This window comes from Artemia franciscana, chromosome 7 (assembly GCF_032884065.1).
Source record: "Artemia franciscana chromosome 7, ASM3288406v1, whole genome shotgun sequence".
NCBI lineage: Eukaryota > Metazoa > Arthropoda > Branchiopoda > Anostraca > Artemiidae > Artemia > Artemia franciscana.
The window spans coordinates 9,876,581-9,899,799 of record NC_088869.1 but is presented as its reverse complement, the minus strand read 5'-3'; the positions used below and the strand labels follow the sequence as shown (position 1 = coordinate 9,899,799).

The 23,219-nt window shown below is 34.0% G+C and overlaps 1 protein-coding gene across 3 annotated transcripts in view; it reads left to right on the top strand.

Annotated features, from left to right (window-relative positions):
* Positions 1 to 1,757: 1,757 nt before the first annotated feature.
* LOC136028824 (serine/threonine-protein kinase D1-like) overlaps positions 1,758 to 23,219 on the top strand; it is a 171,016-nt gene continuing 149,554 nt past the window's right edge. For 2 of the 3 annotated variants that reach the window (XM_065706749.1, XM_065706747.1), the window contains exons 1-2: positions 1,758 to 1,865; positions 7,810 to 7,948. In XM_065706749.1, the coding sequence (XP_065562821.1) occupies positions 7,817 to 7,948 (132 nt within the window). In that variant the 5' untranslated portion in view covers positions 1,758 to 1,865; positions 7,810 to 7,816. The remainder of the gene's footprint in view (positions 1,866 to 7,809; positions 7,949 to 23,219) is intronic. The other variant, XM_065706748.1, reaches the window with a different exon arrangement.

Sequence of the window (23,219 nt, the reverse complement as noted above, 5' to 3'; positions counted from 1 at the left end):
GTCCTGTTATTGCTATAAGTGTCCCGTAGCTCAATTTCTGCTAGAACAGATTTTAAAATAGTACTGTGTCCAATTTCGGCTTTATCATGGAATATTAGAGGAAAAGTTTTTGACAAAATTCCTGTTTTGACCCAGTTGCTCAAGGAATATGATGTCATTTGCTTCTAAGAACTTATTTTCAGCAAACAAAAGGGAATTGATCAAAAAACTGTCGGATTGCACTGTGCTTTTCTCTTCGGCTAAGATAACGGCAACACTTGAACACCCCTCCGGTGTTTGAATACATCCATAATGAATATTTACCAACAACCAAACTATCGTAACTAGAAATCTGACACGAAGTTTATGAAGGCTTGCGAGAACATGAGTAAGCTGATCAAGAAAAATGCTAAATCTGCAGACACGCGCTCGATATTATAGGTGACTTTAACTGTGATTTGACTGATAAAACTCTGCCTAGAAGCCAGTTCCTTTGGATCTTCAGTCCTTCTTCCTGCTCATTAGTTGACAAAAATGAATCTTATCTATGTTGGCCTTAGCTCTTCAACTTAAAAATCTCAATCACGTTGTTTCTTCCTACAAGGATACATATCAAATGATAAAGTAGAGGGTAAAAGTCATAATAAGTTGTCAATGAAGTTTTTAGAAGGTCAATATTGAATTCTCCTAGAAGGATAATTTTATAATTACATCTGTATTTTTCAGACATAACCTTGTTAAAAATTCTAAGGAAAAAAAAATATCAACCCATATGGTGGGCGGTATATCCCTCCAATGATAGTTTTCTTGTTGTCAATCACAATTTTAATGAAAACAGGCTCAAAAACTCCATCCAAATGCTTACACAGATCACTACACAAAGTATAATCCAGGTAATCAGCAATTTAATAGTAAACAATATAGATAATCAATGTAGGTAAGAATCAGCAATATAGAGAAGAATATATGTTTAGAAAAGATTTAAATAAAAACTATAAGTCCAAAGTGGAATATATAAATTCCTGTTTTGGGGTAAGGCTCACTCCAAAAACGCCTGAAGAAAGGCTTTTTTTTCTGATTGGATTGAAATTTGTAAGGGTCGTTATTGGGCTGAGTTGTAAGTTGAGAGATTGCTTGAAGGGCCTGACATGAACCCAAAATATGTTACGTTTTTGAGCAGTTTGGAGCTTGCATTCATAAGTTCTTTAGACCAGGGGCTACCTATAATAATAAGAATGTATTGCATCAATTTGACTCCTAAAAGAGTCAAAAAATTATTCTTCTGACCGTATATTTGGAAAGTGTAAATGGGTATTTATTTAACATCCCCATAGTTATTTGTGTTTTTTGACACGTACATCACACAAATGAAATTTAGTTGACAAATTACCAAAGCTAGGTTTATTGAAGTTTCTCCTTCTTTTTTTCAAAACTTTTTCTTCTGTGCAATTAGTACTTATATTGCCTTTCGTGCATGGGTAAATTTTAATTTCATGATTCTTCGTTTCATTCTTACATCATACAAATGAAATTCGTGTGGTGTATTTCTATGGTGTATATTGTACACCATACAAATGAAATCTAGTTGACAAATTACCAAAGCTACGTTTATTGAAATTTTCCGTGCTTAGTTTCAAAACTTTTTCCTCTGTGTAATTAGTACTTATCTTGCCGTTCGTGCATAGGTAAATTTTATTTTTTGTAATTCTTCGTTTCATTTTTAGATTTAGCGTTAAATTTGGATGAATTTTTAATTGGCATGATGATTACAGCGTGGCAGCCAAAAATGTACATCAGTCGCTTACAGTGAAGAAATAGATGAATTATTTGAAAAAATGTACAGACAACTGTTGAATTTGGTCAAATAGCCTAATTTAGATTTTGAGGTAATGTTTTGTCTTGCAATCTAAATTTTTTTTCGGTAAATCTTTAGTGATTGCCCACTTTATAGATTAAATGCTAAACAATTATGAATATTACAAATAGGCTAGGCTAGATTCCTTGGGCTATTTTGGTAAATATAGTCATGATTTTATTACTGACATAGGGGATAGGAAAACACACTATATGACGTTGGTATAAGCCTAGATAAGTAACTGGACACAAGGAAACATGTTAAGAAAATTACCAAAAATTGTTTTTCCATAATAGCCTAGCTGATGCAGAATAAACATTGGCTGTAAAGTTGCTATTGTCATAAAGAAATAGCCATCCAGAGATTTCAATACCTGGCACAATATAAATATTGAAATTAAAATGAGAAAGATCCACACAATTGTCTGTAATCAGAAGAGGTTACTGAGTTATCTTGCAATTATTGGTTGGTGAATGCTGCTTGAATTTGCTAGAAGTATTAGTAAAATTCTAGTTAATTGACTTCTTGCTATCTCAGAAAGGGTTTAGGTTAGGAAAATGAAACTTTCAGGGACAAATCTACAGACTAAAGTAGCCTATGTCCTAGGAAGGTATTTGAAGTACCCACCTCCACTTCTTATCCCTCAAGAGGGTCCTGGGAAAAATTGGTGCAAACAGTATTACTGACTTTCATATAAAGTGAATATTAGATTAGCTTAGAAACAAATTTGGGCTATATATTTGCAAATCAGGGGGATGGGGAGTAAAGCATAGCATATATTAAATACATAAACTAACCATTGCTGTATTTTTTTTTATGTGTTTGTGCTGTTGCACTGGTGATCTCTCTTCTCATTAAAATTCATCAGCAAAAAAAAAAAAAAAAAACAGCAATGGTTAGTTTACATATTTAATATATGCTATGCTTTACCCCCACCCCCCTGATGTGCAAATATATAGCCCAAATTTGTTTCTAAGCTAATCTAATATTTACTTTATATAAAAGCCAGTAATACTGTTTGCACCAATTTTACCAGGCCCTGATCTTTGATGACCTTTAAAAATATCTGTGCTATAAGAGTGAAACCTTGCAAAATAGATCTTCTGCTTAATTGAAGTACAACAAAAGTGTTTTCAGCTTCATTACTTTGGTCAGTTTGATTTTATAAGGTTTTAAAGATATGCAAATACATTTCCCAAATTTTGGAAAAAAATTGATATCACTCAAAACTCTACTCAAATAACAGGAATTGCATTTTCAGAACTCAAAGCTGAGAAAAAGAACTGGTAATTGAAAATTAAGGTAAAATGTTGTTTTGTCAAAATTTCAATAGGATAGACCTGTCATGTAGGCAAATTTCATGGCCATCTAGAGGGAGAAGGAATAGAGGTGGGTACTTTAAAATACCTTCCTGGGACATGGAAGACCCATCCCTACATAGCCTGTAGACCCATCCCTAAAAGTTTCATTTTCCTAACCTAAACCCTTTTCAAGATAGTGAGAAGTCAATTAACTAGAATTTTACTGAAGTATTAGGTCAGAAGCTATACTATTTTGATGGGTGTTGGAAGTTTTTGTACTAACTGGTATGTCAATCTTTTTGATCATATTTGGCCTTTCCTTTGCCTGCTTGTGTAAGTTGGATTAAAATTACAGAGAATATTTTTTTCTTAAGGAGAGTACCTACTTATCAATTGCTGATTACAAGCCAAAGAATAAGAATATAAAACATTTTTCATACCACTTAGTACCATAGCTGTTAATGTCAACTTAATAGCTATATTTTCACCTCTGACATTGTTAATAAACAAAGCCACTCTTTATTTTGACAACAGTAGTCAAATAATTTAGTATTGTGTATTGCATTAAAGAACTAAATTGATTAAACTGACAATTTTTGAGGCATAGCCTTTGTTCTGATATTACAGACCTATTGCATGTTTCTTCATAGGCATAGAAATTAAAATTTTATGTGTGCCATAATATATTTATTAAATTTGGAATGGTCAGAATCTACCTGTCCTTGACATACTAATAAGAACAACTCACTCCAACACAAAGCTATCTGGGGTCAGTATAGATGTGCAAGCATCTCCTCCACTCCAATCAGTTCAAAGCTCTACCCTGCCCCTTCCATGAAGTTCTGGTTACCTTTAAGTGCTTTCTTATTGTATTGTACCATATTTTGAATAATATAATTTATATTTGGTCCTAGGTGGATACAAAAAAAAACAAAAACAACAGAATCTAGCATAAAGGAAAAGATCCTTCATTGTCCAAAATAGCAAATACTATCCCAGGTAATTCATGTTTCAATGAAATTAGAACTATAAGATTCACTGGCAAGCATGACACAAATTTGTATAATAAACTACATCAGCTTCTGAATCTTTATCATCAAAGCTCTAAGTAAAAAAAGGGGACAAATGATTAAGTATATCTCTTGGCCCAAGAAGCTGGATAAGATATAAATTCTTTTTAAGGACTATTCTTTTTGATTTGCTAGAGTCAGTTGTTTGGTCCTTCATTAGAGGGTTCTCAAAGTCAGGTCTACATGTCTACAACTCATGTCTATAAAACTATCACTTGAATTCAAGTTGTTCTTTTCAGTGCATCATTGTATGTTGATTACTGTAGTTGTTTTCAAGAATAACTTTTATAGCCTTTTTTTGTCAAAACTATCTGCAAAATGTGGCCAAGTATTCTTAGTCTTACTTGCATTATAGCCATAAATAATGTTATCTGGTACAATTTTTATACAGGCTTTTTTTTATTGCATTTAGTCAAATGGGTAACTAAAGCTGTTCTGAGACTGGAAAAATTTTAACATATTTTCCCTAGCATTTCAAAGTGCTCAACTTTTGGAGTTATATTTGACCACCATCATTAACTTGACTTCCAATAGACTATTGTGATCCTAGTGTACAGGCTTATCTCTATATTCTTTGAGTTTTTTTTTTACATTATCACTACACAAACCATCCTAATTGAATAAGATCAAGAGAAGTAAAACTATTGATTCAATTGATATTGTGCTTGAGAATAAATTTTTTGTTGGTTTAGAAAACCAAAGAAAAGGAATTAATAAAATATTGTTATTGTTATGTACAATATCTCTTATTGTAATGGCCTCTACTACCCACTAAAATTAACGAATTTCTGCCTCCAAAAGTTTAAACAATTATTTAACTAATGAATACCTGAAGAATAATTTGTTTTCAATTCAGGTAGAACTATAGTACCAAGTTGATGAAAATGATAATTCTTCAAAATGTATCCAGATAGGTTATCCCATGCCAAAACCTAGTTTCTACACAAGATTTTGACAGAGTTAGAGATGGAACTATCCCAACAGATTTCAATGGTTTTCTACACCTAAACCTTGTATGAAGATACTAAACTGGCAAAACTTTGAATGAATAATAATAATAAATACTATTATTGCCATAATAGTACACAGCTGGCAGTGGACATCACACAAAAATATAGATTCTATATTGTGACAGAGGGCAATGGTGTTTTAGTTTCTCCTGGGCAATGGGTAGATCATCCCTTTTGGGCCATATGTATATTTAATACTAGAATATTTGTTTTATGAGATTTTTTTTTATTATGTTAGTCTTATTTTCCATAAGAGTTTTTATGAATATTTATTATATACTCTTTGTTCTATTTTTCACTAATAATGAAATCTGACAGGATGTAAAAACACACATTGCATAATCACACCTAGAAGCCAACTGAGACAATCTTTAATCCAATCTATGTCTAATTCATTTTCTCAACACATACAGTTAGATTAATGTAGCACATACAAGCTCATGTGATACTCCATATTAATGGCCTCCTAGAACAAATGCTCATTGTATATGCAAGCTTAAATGCTTATTATATTTTGCCACTATTGCTTCAGTATATTTATAGTACTTAACCTGATTGCCACCAACAACCTCGAATTCCTCTCTAAGAATGTTCAACTATATGAGTTTGGCAAGAATATGGTAATGGTAATGACAATTATCTTAATGTAGCTGTAGGATTTCATTTTGAGGGGTTAACTTCAAGTCTCCAGGTTGGAGTGCACTAAGTCTTATTGCAGGAGTGTATTATTAGTTAAAGAAACTATATCCCCAAGAATTAATTTGTATGTAAACAAGATTGTCTCCTCTGAAAAAAAGGAAAAATTAAAATCAACTATAACTGAATAGTACTGAGCAAAGGATATTACAGTCTGGAATAGTACTAAGGACATTGATTGCTTTGAATTCACTTCTCTTTGACTTTAGGATTTTTTTTCTTTTTGCATTTTAAGCCAAAACTGATTTTCTGTCAAAGTCAGGACCTATGTCTGTTTAACAGTTTAAGTATAATATATAAAAAAGAAAGGAACCTGAAAGTGAGCTCACTGACTGTAGTTTGGGTGAATTTATGTGTACTTTGGCTTTTTGTACCCAAAGCCCTGTAACACAAAAAAGTCAAGGAGTACATTGTGCAAATAATTCTAGATAATTCTAGGCTGAATCACATCCAACTACATTTAGATTTGAATGTGTACTAGAATGAGTTGTATCACTGTCAAATCTGTAAAAGGTAGGCTAGTGTTTTATGTTTACCTTTTTTCTTTTCAGATGTTAATTTTGTGTCTGCTTAGGTTAGAGAAGGATCTCTAAATATTGCCATCATACTGTCTATGAGAAGGGGTTGCTAGTTCCACTCTATTTGTGCCTTTCAGGGTACAAGCCCAATCTGATCTTTCTGGGGAGAGGAGGGGAAAGGACACTAAATTTCTTGATGCCATAGTATCTTTCAGAAGACATTATTAGATTTCAGCAAACCTTAACAGGAAGGACTAGCAAAGATGCTAGTTCCATCTCCTATGTCCAGGGTTGGTCTGAGTTGATTGGAAGCATGAAATCCAACTTGGTTGGAATTCAGGGCTAGTGTGTTCCTTAAGCTATTTTGAGGTCTGGGCTCTATTCCAACTCCTTAGAGAATCAAGAAGGGGATCCATAGCTATAAGAACAAAAAGATATTGTTACAACTAAGACAGTGTTAAGGCAAAAACAGGTCAAGGGCTAATCTGACCTCTGTTGGAGAGGGGACATACATTTTAAACCCTCTGTGTTTTACTTGATTTAAACCAAATATAATCAGAATTACAGTTGACCTCTTAGTTAAATCTTTTTTTAAAATTTGAGATCAATTTAACCTTGATGGGAGAAGGGTAAAGGGTCAATAAGTTATTTTTCTAAGGTTATCTACCAGAAGGGAACATTGGATCTCGATAAAAATTGACAAGAGCCCAAAATTTTACTCATAGGTGTGCTCTTTTTAGGGCACATGCTTCATCTGACTTACACAGGGATGAGAGGGGGTATAAGGGTTTCAAATATTTTGTCATCACCAGAAGGGAAAATTGGATCCTGATTTCCTTGAAATTTTCAAAGATTTCTTAGAAATACTCTTCCAATGCATCTAAATTACACACTATATAGTTTGATCATCAATTAGACATCAGAGGAAAGATTGAAAAGAAAATTTTAGCAAATTGGTTGCCCCTCTAGATAGCTGTGCATAATGTTGAATTCTTTTGAAGGTAACAATCATCAAAATAATACAACTTTTGATCAGAATCCAGAAGTTTTAATAATGTAAACTTTGCCTTGGATATACGTACCTACTTCCCTTCACATATATAAAGGAGGGCTAGAAAAGGGAAAATCCCTTGAGTTGGGGTCTTTCAAGTTAATGGGCCTTTTAGGACTCAGTCTTCACTAAGGTTGGGTAGTCTGCCCCAAAGTGTAAGGTAAGGTCAAGAGACCCCCCAAACCTTAAAAAAATATTAATCTTGAAGTGAACTGTTCAGTGATTCCACTGGCTGGCAGTAAAAAGGTCTGACCAGCTTGTATAGAGACAGGAGGAAAGTTATTTTCCAGACAGGAAAATAAATATGAAATTCTGACAATTTTTTTTAGGTTGACTATGGAAGACATTGAAAGTGTTATTACATTCCAATTTCAAGCTGGCCTAGTGAGGGATGTGGTTATTGCCTATCCATCAAGCTTAACTTTAAGGTCTTTAAAAGAGCTTGCATGCGATTTTGTTTCACGGAAGGTGAGTTGTTTTCCAGTTATTAGGCTATAAGATGATTTTTAAGATCAGAAAAAAGATGATAAGCTAAAATCAACATTAAAAGTAAAATGGACTCCTTAGACCTTATATCCTCCTGTGCCTCCAGAGGCACCCAGGGGATCAACAATGAGACGCCAGTCGATAAAAAATTCCTGATAGCAATTTTTCTTAGAACATTCATAAAGTCCAAAATCTTTGCTTTGGGGAAGACATGACACACACTGCCCCAAGAAGAAGGTGCATAAATTATACAAATTGATTGTTGTTTACAAGTACGTTTTATAGAGAGCAGTCCAGGCTGATGAAAAATTGCTGCTCATACGATGAAGTGGACAAACTCGTACTATGCGCACTCCAATCTATCAAAGGTAAATTGAAGTCACCTAGAATAAGGAACTTTGAACTACGACCAACAAGACGAGAAATACACGCTAGAATATTGGCATTATTAACTGGACTCGATAAATTCACAGTAGGACTACGATAAAAAGCTGCAATACACATGTAAGTACTATGATAAGGCAATTTAACATCAACCAAAAGACACTCCGACACTGAGTCTACTAACGAATCAACAACCACAGAAAACTTAATAGAACAATGAATATAAATACAAATTCCTCTTTTAGCTGAATTATTAGATACTAAATTATATTGTGGTAGCAGCTGAAAAAAAATAGACGGGTCACTGAAATGTTTTGGTAAAACTTCGGTAACAACAACTAAATGCGGTTTACGTTGCTTTATTAGCTCACTAAACTCTTCCCATTTAGATGACAGACAGTCTGCATTTGTATATGTCACCAAAAATTTATCACTCAGACACTTCAACTTTTTTAGGGAGTCAATCTTCCATGCTCGCGTAGCTATTTGGGGTTTCACGAAAAGAGTTATTATTCACGAGGGTTAGTCCGTTTTTGCTACGTTTTATTTTCCAGTTAGTTTTGCCAGCGTCCAATTTCGATTTCAGCTCCTGTTTCAGGGCATCGTACTTCTTTTTTTCCAACAGTTCAATCGTAGTACGATCATGAGAGACTTTGAACAATGGGTATGTAGCTTTGATACTAGCAGTCTCGGACATCAGAAAGAAACAAGCTGTATCACGTTCTACCGGTGTCTTGAACATCAACTTAATAGGCCTGATCTTACCAGGCGTATGTTTACCAAGTCTAACTGAGTAGCTACATTTCGCAGGGCAAAGTACAAGTACATTGTCGTTGAAAAATTTGCAATCGGTCTCGTTTTGTTGTCTACAAGATGACAAAGTAGCGTCTTTAGCTAAACCAAACACGATCAGGTTTTTTAGTTTTTCCACAAAATCTGACACATAAAATGAACTTAAGTTCGAGCTACTGACACTGATTTCCTCGTCCTTTTTCACAAATTTTTCAGTTAGGCTTTTTTCCAAGCTCTGACACTTCACCCCTATTAGGTTCTCGGTAAAATACTGGACGTCGGAAAGTGTACACTTATTTTTCAGGTCATTCTCGATTTCAGTTACTTCCCATTGGATAGGTCTAATAAAGCGCAAAACTTATCCTCCATCGCCTTAATGCAGATGTCAGCCCTTGGTTGATCGTGTTTTTCTCTTGTTTACATACGGGGCAGAACCAAAGTGACCCGAGCCTTCGAGTCATTTTTGTGAATAAGTTATATTCCGGCTCTGTCATTTCCAAGCATACGATGCATACCCAGGATTCGCATGAGTCGCAAAGCAATGCAAAATCGTCTTCTTGCAATTTGGAGTCACAACCTTTGCACTTATCAACACCTTTTTTGGGTGAATGTCTTGGTCTTTTTTGGGCAACTGTGTTAGACGATCCTTAATTTTTCTCTATAACTCTATCGTTGTAATAGTGACAACAGTGCGCGCGTGCTAATTTTGAAACCAAGCGTACACGTGGGTTAATTAAAACAAGGTCAAACAAAATAGTCCTTAAATAACAAGATTGACCTTAAAAATGCGAGTTAGGGTAATACACCACTCTATAGGGTCACTTATTAGCAAAGCAGGTAAGCAGATTGATACTTATTTCCTCCGATTTTTGAAGATTTTTGATTACACTTAGATAAGACAAGAAAACAGCGTTGCCATATATCCATCAAATTTTGGGAAAGACCTTTTTTCCATTTGGGGAAATGGACTTTTTTCTCCCCAAACGGATTAAAAACTAAATCTGTAAGTTTTTGGCCAAGAGGACCCTAATGTGCTGATATAATATAGATATATATATATATATATATATATATATATATATATATATATATATATATATATATATATATATATATATATATATATATATATATATATATATATATATATATATATATATATCTATATCTATATCTATATATCTGATATCATATTGCCATGAGGCCAAAAGAATTGTTTTGTAGTCAAAAAGGGCCAAAAATGGCACTTTTTGAGGCTTCAGGAAAAGTTTAAGAAACTGAAAGCTTTACCGAGAATTTAAACATATCATTCATCCCATATTTTTTGCTTTGCGACATATTGCCATGAGGCTGAAATAATTGTTTTGTGGTCAAAGAGGGCCAAAAATGGCACTTCGTTGTTGCGCGACTTATAAAGGGTAAATGAGTGGTTCAATACAGATATCCCTGGACCCTCCTCCCTAACAAAACAAAAAGCAAAGTCTGGGATAATGTTCTTCAGCAGAATAGCAGAATTCTGCAGCTATATAGCTGCTGTAATCTCCTTCAGAATAAAAACGCATTGTGTGTGTTTATATACAGGGGTATAGGGGCTCTGCTTTATGGCGTCCAGACCTGCTGAATTTCACGATATATTTGTCATCAAGATCGTGTTTCTTTTTGTGGTACTTGCCCCGTTTTCTAAAATTATAAAATTAATTTAATTTCTGAACGTTTTTGAATTAATGCATGTTTGGTTTTGGCTCTCCGCACATAAATTATTAAAATGAAATTTGTACATTAATTCTTTTTTTGGCTAAATGGCTTTCTCTTAGTTTTGATCAGACGATTTTGAGAAATAAGGGGTGGAGAAGGAGGCCTAGTTGCCCTCCAATTTTTCGGTTGCTTAAAAAGGCAACTAGAACTTTTAATTTTTAACGAACGTTTTTATTAGTAAAAATTATACGTAACTTATAAATTAGCAACTTACGTAACAAACTTTCATAATCTTATATTTTTAGTATGTATACAAGGGGGTTTGTATCCTCGTTAATACCTCGCTCTTTACACTAAATCTTAAGTTTTGTCCCAATTCTTTAAGAATGACCCCTGAATCAGAAAGGCCGTAGAATAAATAGTTGAAATTACTAAAAATACTTTACCATAAAGAGCGAGGTATTTATCTCCTCCTAAATACCTCGCTCTTTATGCTAAAGTATTTTTAGAACCAATCATATGCGTTATAATCTCTGTTCGTTTTAAGTCTCAATGCTACTCCTTCCTTTCATTTGAAAAAACGTTTTCATGTTTATTTTTCATTGTTTTCTTATAGTAATGCTAGAAAATCATGCTCCCTTTTCCTTGAATTTTTCTTCCCCCATGACGGATTCCTCCAAGGAAAGATCCTCCAACATAGCCCCCTCCCCTCAGCCCCACCCCCCAAACAAAATAAAATCCCCCTGAAAACGTCTGTACACTTCCCAATAACCATTACTATATGTAAACACTGGTCAAAGTTTGTAACTTGAAGCCCCTCCCCCAGGGATTTTGGGGGAGTAAATCATCCCCAAAGACATAGTTATTATGGTTTTCGACTATGCTGAACAAAATGGTTATCTCAAAATTTTGATCCGTTGACATTGGGAAAAAAATGAGTTTGGGAGGGGGCCTAGATGCCCTCCAATTTTTTTGGTTACTTAAAAAGGGCACTAGAACTGTTCATTTCCGTTAGAATGAGCCCTCTTGCGACATTCTAGGACCACTTGGTCGATACGATGACCCCTGAAAAAAAAACAAAAAAAAAAAAAACAAACAAATAAACACGCACCCGTGATTTGTCTTCTGGCAAAAAATACAAAATTCAACATTTTTGTAGATAGGAGCTTGAAACTTCTACAGTAGGGTTCTCTGATACGCTGAATCTGATGGTGTGATTTTTGTTAAGATTATATGACTTTTAGGGGGTGTTTCCCCCTATTTTCTTAAATAAGGCAAATTTTCTCAGGCTCGTAACTTTTGATGGGTAAGACTAAACTTGATGAAACTTATATATTTAAAATCAGCATTAAAATGCGATTCTTTTGGTGTAGCTATTGATATCAAAATTCAATTTTTTAGAGTTTTGGTTACTTTTGAGCCGGGTCGCTCCTTACTACAGTTCGTTACCACGAACTGTTTGAATAGCTTGACTATGGTTAACTTTATTATATACTATGCAATGTTGATACAATTTCTTGTTTTTTAGATAGTGATTCAGATCGTAATCCTCTTTTGTTTTTGTTTTTTTTTTGGGGGGGGGGGTGAGGGGCTCCACCCTTTTTGAGAATCAAGTGTCAATCAGTCAATAAATCAAGAGTTGAAAATTAATCCTTTTATACTAGTAACTTTTAACAGGCAACTTCAAACTTGTTAAGTTGTAAACACTTCGAACAAGCATAAAAAGCTCTCTGATTTCCTATCGACCATCTGGGGGTGGGGGGGGGGTGGAAGGACGGTTAATTCGGAAAAATTAGAAAAATGAGGTATTTATAACTTTCAGATCTTAATGAAATTTGATATTTAGAAGGACCTCGTTTTTCAGCTCTTATTTTAAATCCCGACCGGATCCAGTAACATTGGGGGAGGGAGCTGGAGGAAGGAACCAGAAATCTTGGAAAACGCTTAGAGTGGAGAGATCGTAATGCAATTTGGTGGGAAGAAGCTCTTGCCTCTTGGTCACAAGTGCCATATGAGCTGTCGGCTCTTGTTTTTTACTTACTAGCTTAGTGATGTTTGCTTTTGAATATAAACCCCAAAACAGAGTGGGCGCCCACTTCCAGAAATCATGTATAACAGGCAGCGCGTGCCTGATGTAGTGAAAGTATACCAACTGTGGTGGTAACCATACCAAGCGTGGCGGAGCTGTATACAACACGTGACGTTCTGAGAATTACACCAGGTGGTGAGAGTGGGCACCCCTTTGCTCTAAACAGAGAAAAATGACTGAATAATAAGCCCGTCTTTTGCTTCTGGAAAGCGTAGATTACACTAATGTTTCATTTCGTTTAATAAATCTTGTCTGTAGCTTTCTAATATAGGAACTAAACGAAAATGCAAAATGACAATCGCAGGACGGAACAATATTTTGATTATATATTCTAGTTGTAAAGTTTCAAAAATAAGGCCTGAAGCGTACAAATATTACATATACGAAAAGGGAAAGTACTTGCTTTCAAATTAGCGCAGATAACATACATATTTGAATTATGTATAATGAATTAGGATAATTTTGATCAGCATAAATTAGGACAAATTAATGTAGAATAATTAAATTACTGGAGATAACTAATCAGTGGATGTAGCAGGGAAACATATAACGAAGATAGGAGTCTAATAGCATGTTCGTTGACTCTTATTTTTGCGAGTTTGTGTGTATAATGGCTTTTTGATAGCTCCAAAAGTCATACAGTAGAAAAAAAAGTTTAAGGAGTATATTGGGGAAATAATTCTGGAGAAGACAATTTGGAAATTCAAAAATCTACTTCTTGTCATCAAATTTCTGATTTTGGTCAACTTTTCTGAAATCTGTGTTTGGATAAAAAGTCGACCCGGGTCATCACGATAATATTTCACGATTATCATCACTATAATATTTATGATTCACGACAAATTTTGATCTATCACATATATCAGATTGATATAGAGAGCCAAATGGGCTGGGGTTAATGGGAGTCAGTTTCGTCCTTTCTGACACCCAAGAACTACGGAAATGGGAAATATTTTATAGCAATTAGATTATCAGTGATCAAAAACATTTTTGTCCGAAAAAAACGGAAGTGGATCCCATTAATCCCCACCTATTTGGCCTTCTATATCTGTTTAATATCTCTGTGGCCTATAGCTTCCTTCTTTAATAACCACGAATGCTATTTCACAAAATGCAGAGCAGTGGGAAAAGATGACTGGCATTTACCCCCGGAAAATATCTCAGAAAATGTATTTTCCATGGGTGTATTTTCTGGGGGGGGGGGGGGGGTTAAACTCCTAGAACCGTGGGAAGGACTCAATTCTTTTTTACTGTTATCTTTCTGTTGGGTATTATAATAGCCCTATTCAGAAGATTTCCTTTTTTAAGTTGGGAGGGGGAGGTCCTAACCATCCTAAAATATGCTCATTCTCTGTGTATAAGAAAAACGACATATTTATGCATAGGGGAAACAGGAAAATTATCTTCCAATTCGGTCCGAAGAACTATTTGAAAAAACCTGGAAAATGTGGACTTGAAGCCGCAGTTTTTTGAGGGTCTAGACCCCTTCTTCCTGAATGCATTGTCTGATTTTCTGCTGAACATCTTTTATATTTTGGTTGTGTTTACAGTATATTTTTTTCGTATTTTTCCTAACTTTCCTTCCAACTCGTGCATCTACTCAATAGGGTTTGTGAGATTGTTTGTGCTTGATACATCTAAATATATGAAATTTAGTTATCCAGAACATTCTAAGATGCTTCACAACTAAGATTCGTCTTTTTAGCCCCATAAGTTCTAACACATCAATGAAAAGATAATGAGAAATTACGAAGATGCGTGAAAAATAAAATGCCCTCGCACAAGTGTCTTTTTTCCTATAACCGCATAGAAAGTTTCGCTCTTAAAAAAAACAAAAAAACAAAAAAACTGGAAATTTCAATTTTGCATAAAAAAAATGTCCTTGTATAAGTGAGGCCCTCCTTTTTATATAAGCTGTAGAAAAAGCTTCTCATCAGAGCTAGCTTTAGCTTGACCTTTCATATTCTCTGTCATGTCTCTGAGGAAATTGTTCAGCGATATACTTAGTCGTATATAATCTATTCTGGAAAAAAAATGTAATCCGACAAAAAAGATGCTGAAAGGATTTAACTCTTTGCTACAAATACCTCTTTCTAACGAATATATTTATAGCCTTATAAACTTCACATTAGGAAAAAAATCAGTATTCATATTAGGGGGTGACAACCTTTAAAAGACTGGGCTATGTTTAAGTAAATGCTAGTTGTGATGATTCAAAAGACGTTAAATCCCCAGGTTTACATTTACCGTAGAGCAAAAAATTGACTTTTTGACTTTTTAAATGGTTTGTGCTTTATGAACTCTTTATATTGAACTCTTTATTAACTACTAAATTACAAAAAGTTAATTACTAATTAACTTTACTAATTCAAACAGCCTGATGTTGGACGGCTGCAATCCTCTAATTCTCAACCTAATTAATAAAAAAAAAAAAACAACAAATATTAAAGAAGGACAAAACATTCTCACTCAATTACCCCTTAATACCAGAATATACATAAAAAAGGCTAACAATAATATATATATATATACATATATATATATATATATATATATATATATATATATATATATATATATATATATATATATATATATATATATATATATATATATATATATATATATATATATATATATATATAAATAATTTAACTCCCCACTCCCAATAAATGTATTTTAGTTTAATTTAAACGACCCAATATGTTCCGCCTCCCTAATGCCAGCTGGGATATCATTCCAAATAGCCGGAGCTAAATACCTAATTCCGAAAGCTGCATGTGTGGTGTCTCGGTACTCAACAATAAAATTATCTGCCCCTCTAGTCTCTTATCCATGGAGTGAAAGATTTACTCGAAAAAAACTCGAAATAATGATGATTTTTTCCATAGCTTCAAAAAGTCTAAATAATAATTTATTTCAAAATCTGTATTTTCTGTTTATGTCTGTTCGTAATAAAAGGAGAAATAGCAAATTTTGAGAAAGAGAAACTAATTTTATAAGAACCTGGATTGAATTATTCGGTCAAAGATAATCATGATAAGATCGTAGTGTACATCTTATTGGCTAAACAGACATTGCGTTTTCTAAGCTAAAACAGGCGTATTTTTTCAACACTGGCATGTTTTATTTCAGCTTTCGAACTAGGATTCTTTTCAAGGTTAAAGCCGATTTCCAGTTTTTTAGGTTTGACTCTTAAGTTTGAGAGATTTTCTCAGTATGTTGGAGTATTTTTTATATAGGATTTGTTCAGTTACTTACTAGCTCACTTAATGATAGGAAATTACAAGGAATATGTTACTTGTTGTGCTAAAAAGCCAGCTTATCATTTTTGCATGTATGCACTCAAACGCTGGAAGAAGATGCAATGTCTGTCTCCCCCTTTAAGGGCCATTAATAATGAGGGTTTACTGTATTGAGATTTATCTAGCACTAATTTGAGCCAATTATATTTTTATTGTAGAATTTTCTGACTGGCATCAGAAAGTCTGGAAATGACAGTACCTCAAAATCAAATTTAGCACATTTATTTATATTTTATATGAAAACCGTTGCGCCACGACTGCACTGTATTTCAATGCTAAATTTCAAATAAATGTTTTTAAATATACTTGGTTTCAATAATGCGCAAATGAAGCAATAGCCTTTTGAAGGTTTAGAATTGTTTTTAGTTTTTTGGTTCAACCGAGCTATTAATTCAAAAGCACATTTTTAGATAACGGTCATACTCGAAAGAACTCTCCTGGAAGAATGTTTCAAAGATTATGTACGAACGAAAGCGGTATCAAATAGTTCGTGGTAACGAACTGTAGTAAGGAGTTACCCGGCTCAGTAGTAACCCAAACTCAAAAAACGGAATTTTGATACCAACAGTTACATCAAAAGAATCAAGTTTTAATGCTGATTTTGAATATGTAAGTTTCATCAAGTCTAGTCCTACCCATCAAAAGTTACGAGCCTGGGAAAATTAGCCTTATTTTAGAGAATAGGAGAACACCCCCCTAAAAGTCATGAAATCTTGACGGAAATCACATCATCAGATTCAGCGTATCAGAGAACCCTACCGTAGAAGTTTCAAGCCCCTATCTATAAAAATGTGGAATTCTGTATTTTTCAAACTTTAGCGTAAAGAGCGAGGCGTTGAGGAGGGAACAGCCCCTTTCATATAGGGAGTAATTTCTATTCGTTTTAATGTCGCTCCTTACTTTCAGTAAAAAAATCTTTTTTTTTTATTTAATAAGAGAATAAAGATCTGATCACTCACCTTTCTTTATTTCTGACTCATTAAAATCTTATATGGGGTTACGAGAGCATAGCATGCAGTGGCCTTATTCCGTCAATCCTATAGGGGAGGGGGCAAAATTGGAGCCAATTTCCTCAAGTCAAGTGAAAATGAAAAATGAGCCATATAGTAGTATAAAAGCAAATGGATACTAAAGAAAACTGATTTGTTTCTGTGGATGCTTGAGTTACGAACGCCGTCTTAGTTTTGACAAAATTTTTGAATGCGCCAAATTTCAGCTGGGTGGGTGAAAACTGGGATATGGGGAGGCCCTATTGCAACTTATGTCCTTGTATGCATGATGCGGCATGGGTAAGATTTCATTCCTACAAACTGGAAATCCTTCTGTTGAATTTCCTCCCTCAACATTTCCTGATAGTTTTAACTTAATACCCTTTGCCGTTCTTGAGATGTTTTACATACACCCTTTGGACAACCTAATGCACAAAATGATTTGGTAAATGTTTAGTTTCGTTCCAAGCGCTCTAAACTGGAAACTATGGTGCGAAGCAGCATAGTTTCGCGGTTTGTCTGTACAGACAATATACAATACAGGCGAGGTCTGTATTGTATATTTATTTAATAAACCTCGCTTGAGGTTTTTTTTCACTCTTTGTTGGATAAATATAGAATACAGACCTCGCCCCGCTGCCCGCGGGGCTCATGGACTAATACGCTTCGCTCTATTGGTAATGTTACCTGTAAGCAAGCCCACTTTACGCATTTTTAGTCTCGTTGGAGGGGGATTTTAGAAATCTAAAAAATGGATGTGCTTATCTAAGAATGACAACGAAACAATAACGATTATCGGAATCGTGCTATATGCAGTAATACGCACTTTAGAGCCCTTTGAACGAAACTAAACATTTACCAATGATGTTTTACCTATTTCAACGTCATCGTCAACATTCCTTGAAAGTTTCAACTTAGATCTCTTAGTCGTTCCTGAGAAGTTCAATCTTAATACAATTAACTATTCCTGAGATGCAGAAGACACACCAATTTTACAAGAGTTTCAACTTGATACACTTAGTAATTCAAGAGACATTGCCATTTGATATGTTTAGCCATTTAAAGCAAAGTAATTAATGAATTACACGAATTAATCCCTTTGCTAGGAATCTACGCCGTTCTAAATTTTGTTTTATTTTTCTTGTAAAGTCAGTTACTCTTTATATCTAAAAATCTGTTTGTAAATGTGTTTACAATAAGCTTCTTCATAAAAAAAGGTATTTCAGGGCCCCCATTACTGCTATTTTGGTGTCTGCTCCCCCCTCCCTCTGGAAAATTTTCAGTGGGTGCCCTTGTAGCCTTCATTATATTATTTGTAAATGAACAGATGTTCAATAAAAGAAAACATGTTTTCTCAAATGAAAACAAATACCATTGTTAAAACTTGAAAATAAACAGAAATCATTCTGCATATAAGGGGGAGCTTCCCCCTTTCATCTTTCACTGTTTACGCTGAAGTTTAATTGTACTTGAGCAGTCGTTCTTAACGAATCGGGACAAAGTCACTTTAGCTTAAAGAGCAGGGAGAGGGTGAGGGACTGAGGAGGGGACAGCCCCCCTCTTACGAAATAATTTATGCTTCTTTTAATTTTTAATACTGCTCTTTACTCTTATTTCAGAAATAAGTTTGATTTATTCGTTGGTCACTCTAGAAGGAAACAATAGAATTCTAAAACGCTAACTTAGGTATATAATTCCTAAAAGCGCTTTACTTAATTTAGCTTATATACCTAATGATAGCCCAAAATATAAAAGAGTCCAAATTGTACATATTCATAAATTTTCTGAAACCCAATATGAAAATAGTACCGTTGGATTCCTGATTTTCTGCTAAGTTAATTACCGTTGTTATATACTTAAAAAAAAATCATTTGAAATTTTATTTCTATTTACAATTATATTGCTAACACTGAAAAAAAAAACAACTAAATTTTATGCGATTTGAACCCTCAAAGACCTTTAATAAAAGGACTGATGACGTATCACGAGATCAGTTAAAGGAGAAATATATATCATTAGCTCTATATCTGGGACCATCAGGGGGAAGGGATAAACCATCAGAACAGTAACCATAATATTTAGAAATGATATAAAGTATGGATAAAGTAATGACACTACTTTTCCTTTATAGCCTTTAGAGAGGGGGGGGGGGTGAAATAAAAGAAAAGAGTGAAAGCTGAAGAAAGGATATCGTCCCTACGCGCAGACTTTCAGTTGGTTTTTAGTTTTAAAGCTGATCTTACTTTTGTGGCCGTTTTCAAATTACGTCAGGAAATGCCCCCTCCCCCTGTTGTGTATAATTTATGCTGGGCTAGAAACTTTCTTCCTCATAGAAAATACTCCCTATAGACCCTCCTCCCTCCCAGAACATTCATTTCCAAAAATTGCCGTATGATTCCCGATTACAAATGCTAATCGTAAACAATGGGCAAATAACGCTTTTCACTAACAACGCTTTCCCAGGGGTTGTGGGAGGCTATGCCATGTTCAGAGTCATAGTTATTGGACCTTTCAACTGTGCTGAATTATATGATTCTATGAGATTTGAACCTCTACATTTCAGTTGTCTGATATGCTAAACTTGATGGTGTAATTTACATGAAGATTCATTGACTTTTTGTGGTATTTCATCCTTTTTCAAAATTCAGGCTTATCTTTTCAGGGCCGTAGCTTTTGATGGGTATCGTTGGAATTAATGACATTATTATACTTTGAATCCACATAAAAAGCCTATTCTTGTAGACAAATAAATTTCAACTCATTTCAACTCAACACAAAGTAAAACATATTTTCTTATGTTTATATTATTTTTATAAACTCAAAAAGACGATTAGCATCTGCCTTTTCTGTCATATTTCCAATATTTGAATTGAATTTGTACTGAACATAATACTTTCAATGGTCCCAGAGTCAAATTTAATACGAAATTCAAGATATTTCAGTCTACTGTTGGAGTCCAAAACAAATTGATTAATATAGTCTATTTACGTTGAAAACTAAATTTTTTCTACTGAAAAGTATATAAATCATAATAATTACAATAATTCATCTGAATTCAAACAGCAAGTTACAATTTCAAAGAAAAAAAAAAATCTTTTTACTTGTTTAAAGCCCAGCAAAACATTTTGTTGGAATTTTTTTTTACCCTGTATACCACTTAATGGCCTAGTTCAGAAAACTACCTTCATTGAATGTTCATGTTGTAGAGAATTAAAATAACTTGCCAAGAATGTGCTTCTTCTTTTGTGAAAAAGCCAGCTTATCATTGACACATTTGTGCTTTTAAACGCTGGGATAAGATGCAAAGGCTCTCTAGGCCCATTGTCTGAATTTTATAGATTATGTCATTGTCTAGGCTCAATGTCTTAATTGCACTTCCTGTCTGAAATTGAACCGGTGGTGCTGATCTCCTTTTCTTAGCCCTTCAGACAGGAAGTGCAATGGGGTTTGGGGCCAACCATCCTGTGCATTTGCACACCCTTCTATATATATATATATATATATATATATATATATATATATATATATATATATATATATATATTTATATATATATATATATATATATATATATATATATATATATATATATATATATATATATATATATATATATATATATATATATATATATATATATATATATATATAATGTTCCAGAGAACCCAAAATGTTTTTAAGATTTTTTTAAAAGAACCAAACAAGTGACGCTTTCTAGCCATAGAAAAGGATCCTCCTTCAAATTGTCTAATGATGACCTCTCCTCCTCGCTACTAGGATTATTTTTGAAAACTTTCTAGCGAACAAGATATACGATATTTTGGTTTTTTGTTATGGTAACAACCCCCTCTGCTGGTCAAAATAAAAAGATTTCAAGTCAAGTCCAACTTGAGAGTGTCTAGCCCTACTTTGACTTGATTCATTCTTGCTGAGAATGCTATTACTACCTTTAATTAATCGATTCGTAAAGCTGCCTGGCAAAAACACAACATTGCATAAAACAAAAACCCCAAAATCCCAGCAACAGAAGCAACAAAGCGGTGCAAAGCCGTGTTAATTTCTTAGCTGATAATTCACTGATTGCCGCATCTCGAAGAAGAAACTATGGCGACGTACAGATATGAACTACAGACTTTAGTTTTTCCTGGGAGATTTTTCCAGGATGTTGGTTAATAGAAAATCACGAACTTCTGAGCTTCTGTAAAAAAAGAGAGGAAAAATAGAATCGTGTTTAATCAAATTTCCCTCCATCGGTAATTATAATCCCTAAATTGCTAAATAGCCCATGACCTGGAGAAAGGTCTATTCATATCTGAAGCCGCAATTTTCCAAGCTTTTATCTTTTTGCTATTTTAATAGTTATAAAGTTTTTAGGGCAATACACATTTTAGAATGTTGCCACGTAGAGCCAAATCAACAAGCAAAACTAATTAATTAAGTTTAACATCGCTTTTCTTTCGTAAAAATTCAAGCATTAACAACTTGCTGATTGTTACAGACGAGTTCATAATCCAGGGAAAGCTGCTCCTTCATAAGGTGCTTGGCACAGCTAATTTTTAGCTTATTTTGACTCATTTTTCACCGTCTTCTTTTTCAGGTGGGTACTACTAAAAACTCCACGACTGCATCTGGCGGTCTTTTGATTAAAATTGAACTTCCGTTTTTTTTCTAATTTGGTAATATATATGTTACCGTGATTGTCTGAAACCTGGTTCATGTTGACATTCACCGGTGAATGTCGGAAATTCCTTTTTCTCTGCTTGGTTTCACTTCGCTTTACAAGTCAGCTTTTTCAGTCTTATGCCAAGTAGTAAGGAGCGACCCGGCTGAATAGTAACCGAAACTTTAAAAAACGGAATTTTGATATCAATAATTACATCAAAAGAATTGCATTCTAATACTGATTTAAATATATAAGTTTCCCCAAGTTTAGTCTTACCCACCAAAAGTTACAAGCCTGAGAAAATTTGCCTTATTTTAGAAAATGGGGGGAAACACCCCCTAAAAGTCATAGAATCTTAACGAAAATCACACCATCAGATTCAGCATATCAGACAACCCTACTGTAGAAGTTTCAAGCTCCTATCTACAAAAATTTGGAATTCTGTAGTTTTTGCCAGAAGACAGATCACGGATGCGTGTTTATTTATTTATTATTATTTTTTTCCCAGGATAGATCGTATCAATCCAGTGGTCTTAGAATGTCGCGAGAGGGCTCGTTATAACGGAAATTAAAAGTTCTAGTGTCCTTTTTAAGTGACCGAAAAAATTGGAGGGCACCTAGACCCCTCCCACGCACATTTTTTCGAAATACCTTTGTTTCTCTTTGGTCGAAGGTTTGCTGACGGCAGGTTATTTTGGATTAGATTTGATTAGGTTAGCTTAGGCTTTTAACGTTTTTCTGATAATTAAATACAAAAAAAAACATGTTTTTTCAACTGCATGTAAGGAGCGACATTAAAACTTAAAATTAACAGAAATTATTCCGTATATGAAAGGGGTTGTCCCCTCCTCAACGCCTCGGTCTTTACGCTAAAGTTTTTATTGTTGTAAAAAGTAAAGTTGTGACAAAAAGTCAAATTTTAGTGTAAAGAGTGGGGTGTTGAGGAGGGGACAACCCCTTTCATATACCGAATAATTTCTGTTCGTTTTAAGTTTTAATGTTGCTCCTTACATGCAGTTAAAAAAAACTTGTTTTTTTATATTTAATTATCAGAAATAGGTTAAAAGCCTAAGCTAACCTAATCAAATATAATCCAAAATAATCGCCGTCATCAAACCTTCGACCAAAGAGAAAAAAAGGTATTTCGTACATTCACCAATGAATGTCGACACCCTCCACTTTGGACATTCTCGGTAACATATATGCATATATAACTAAATGTTTATAGTTTTTTTTTAGCCAGTTCAGCCAATCATATTTTTATTTCCTCTGTCATTGGAACTTAAATAGTATTAGTATTATGTTTCAAAGCGAATACTGGTAGATGAATCTATTC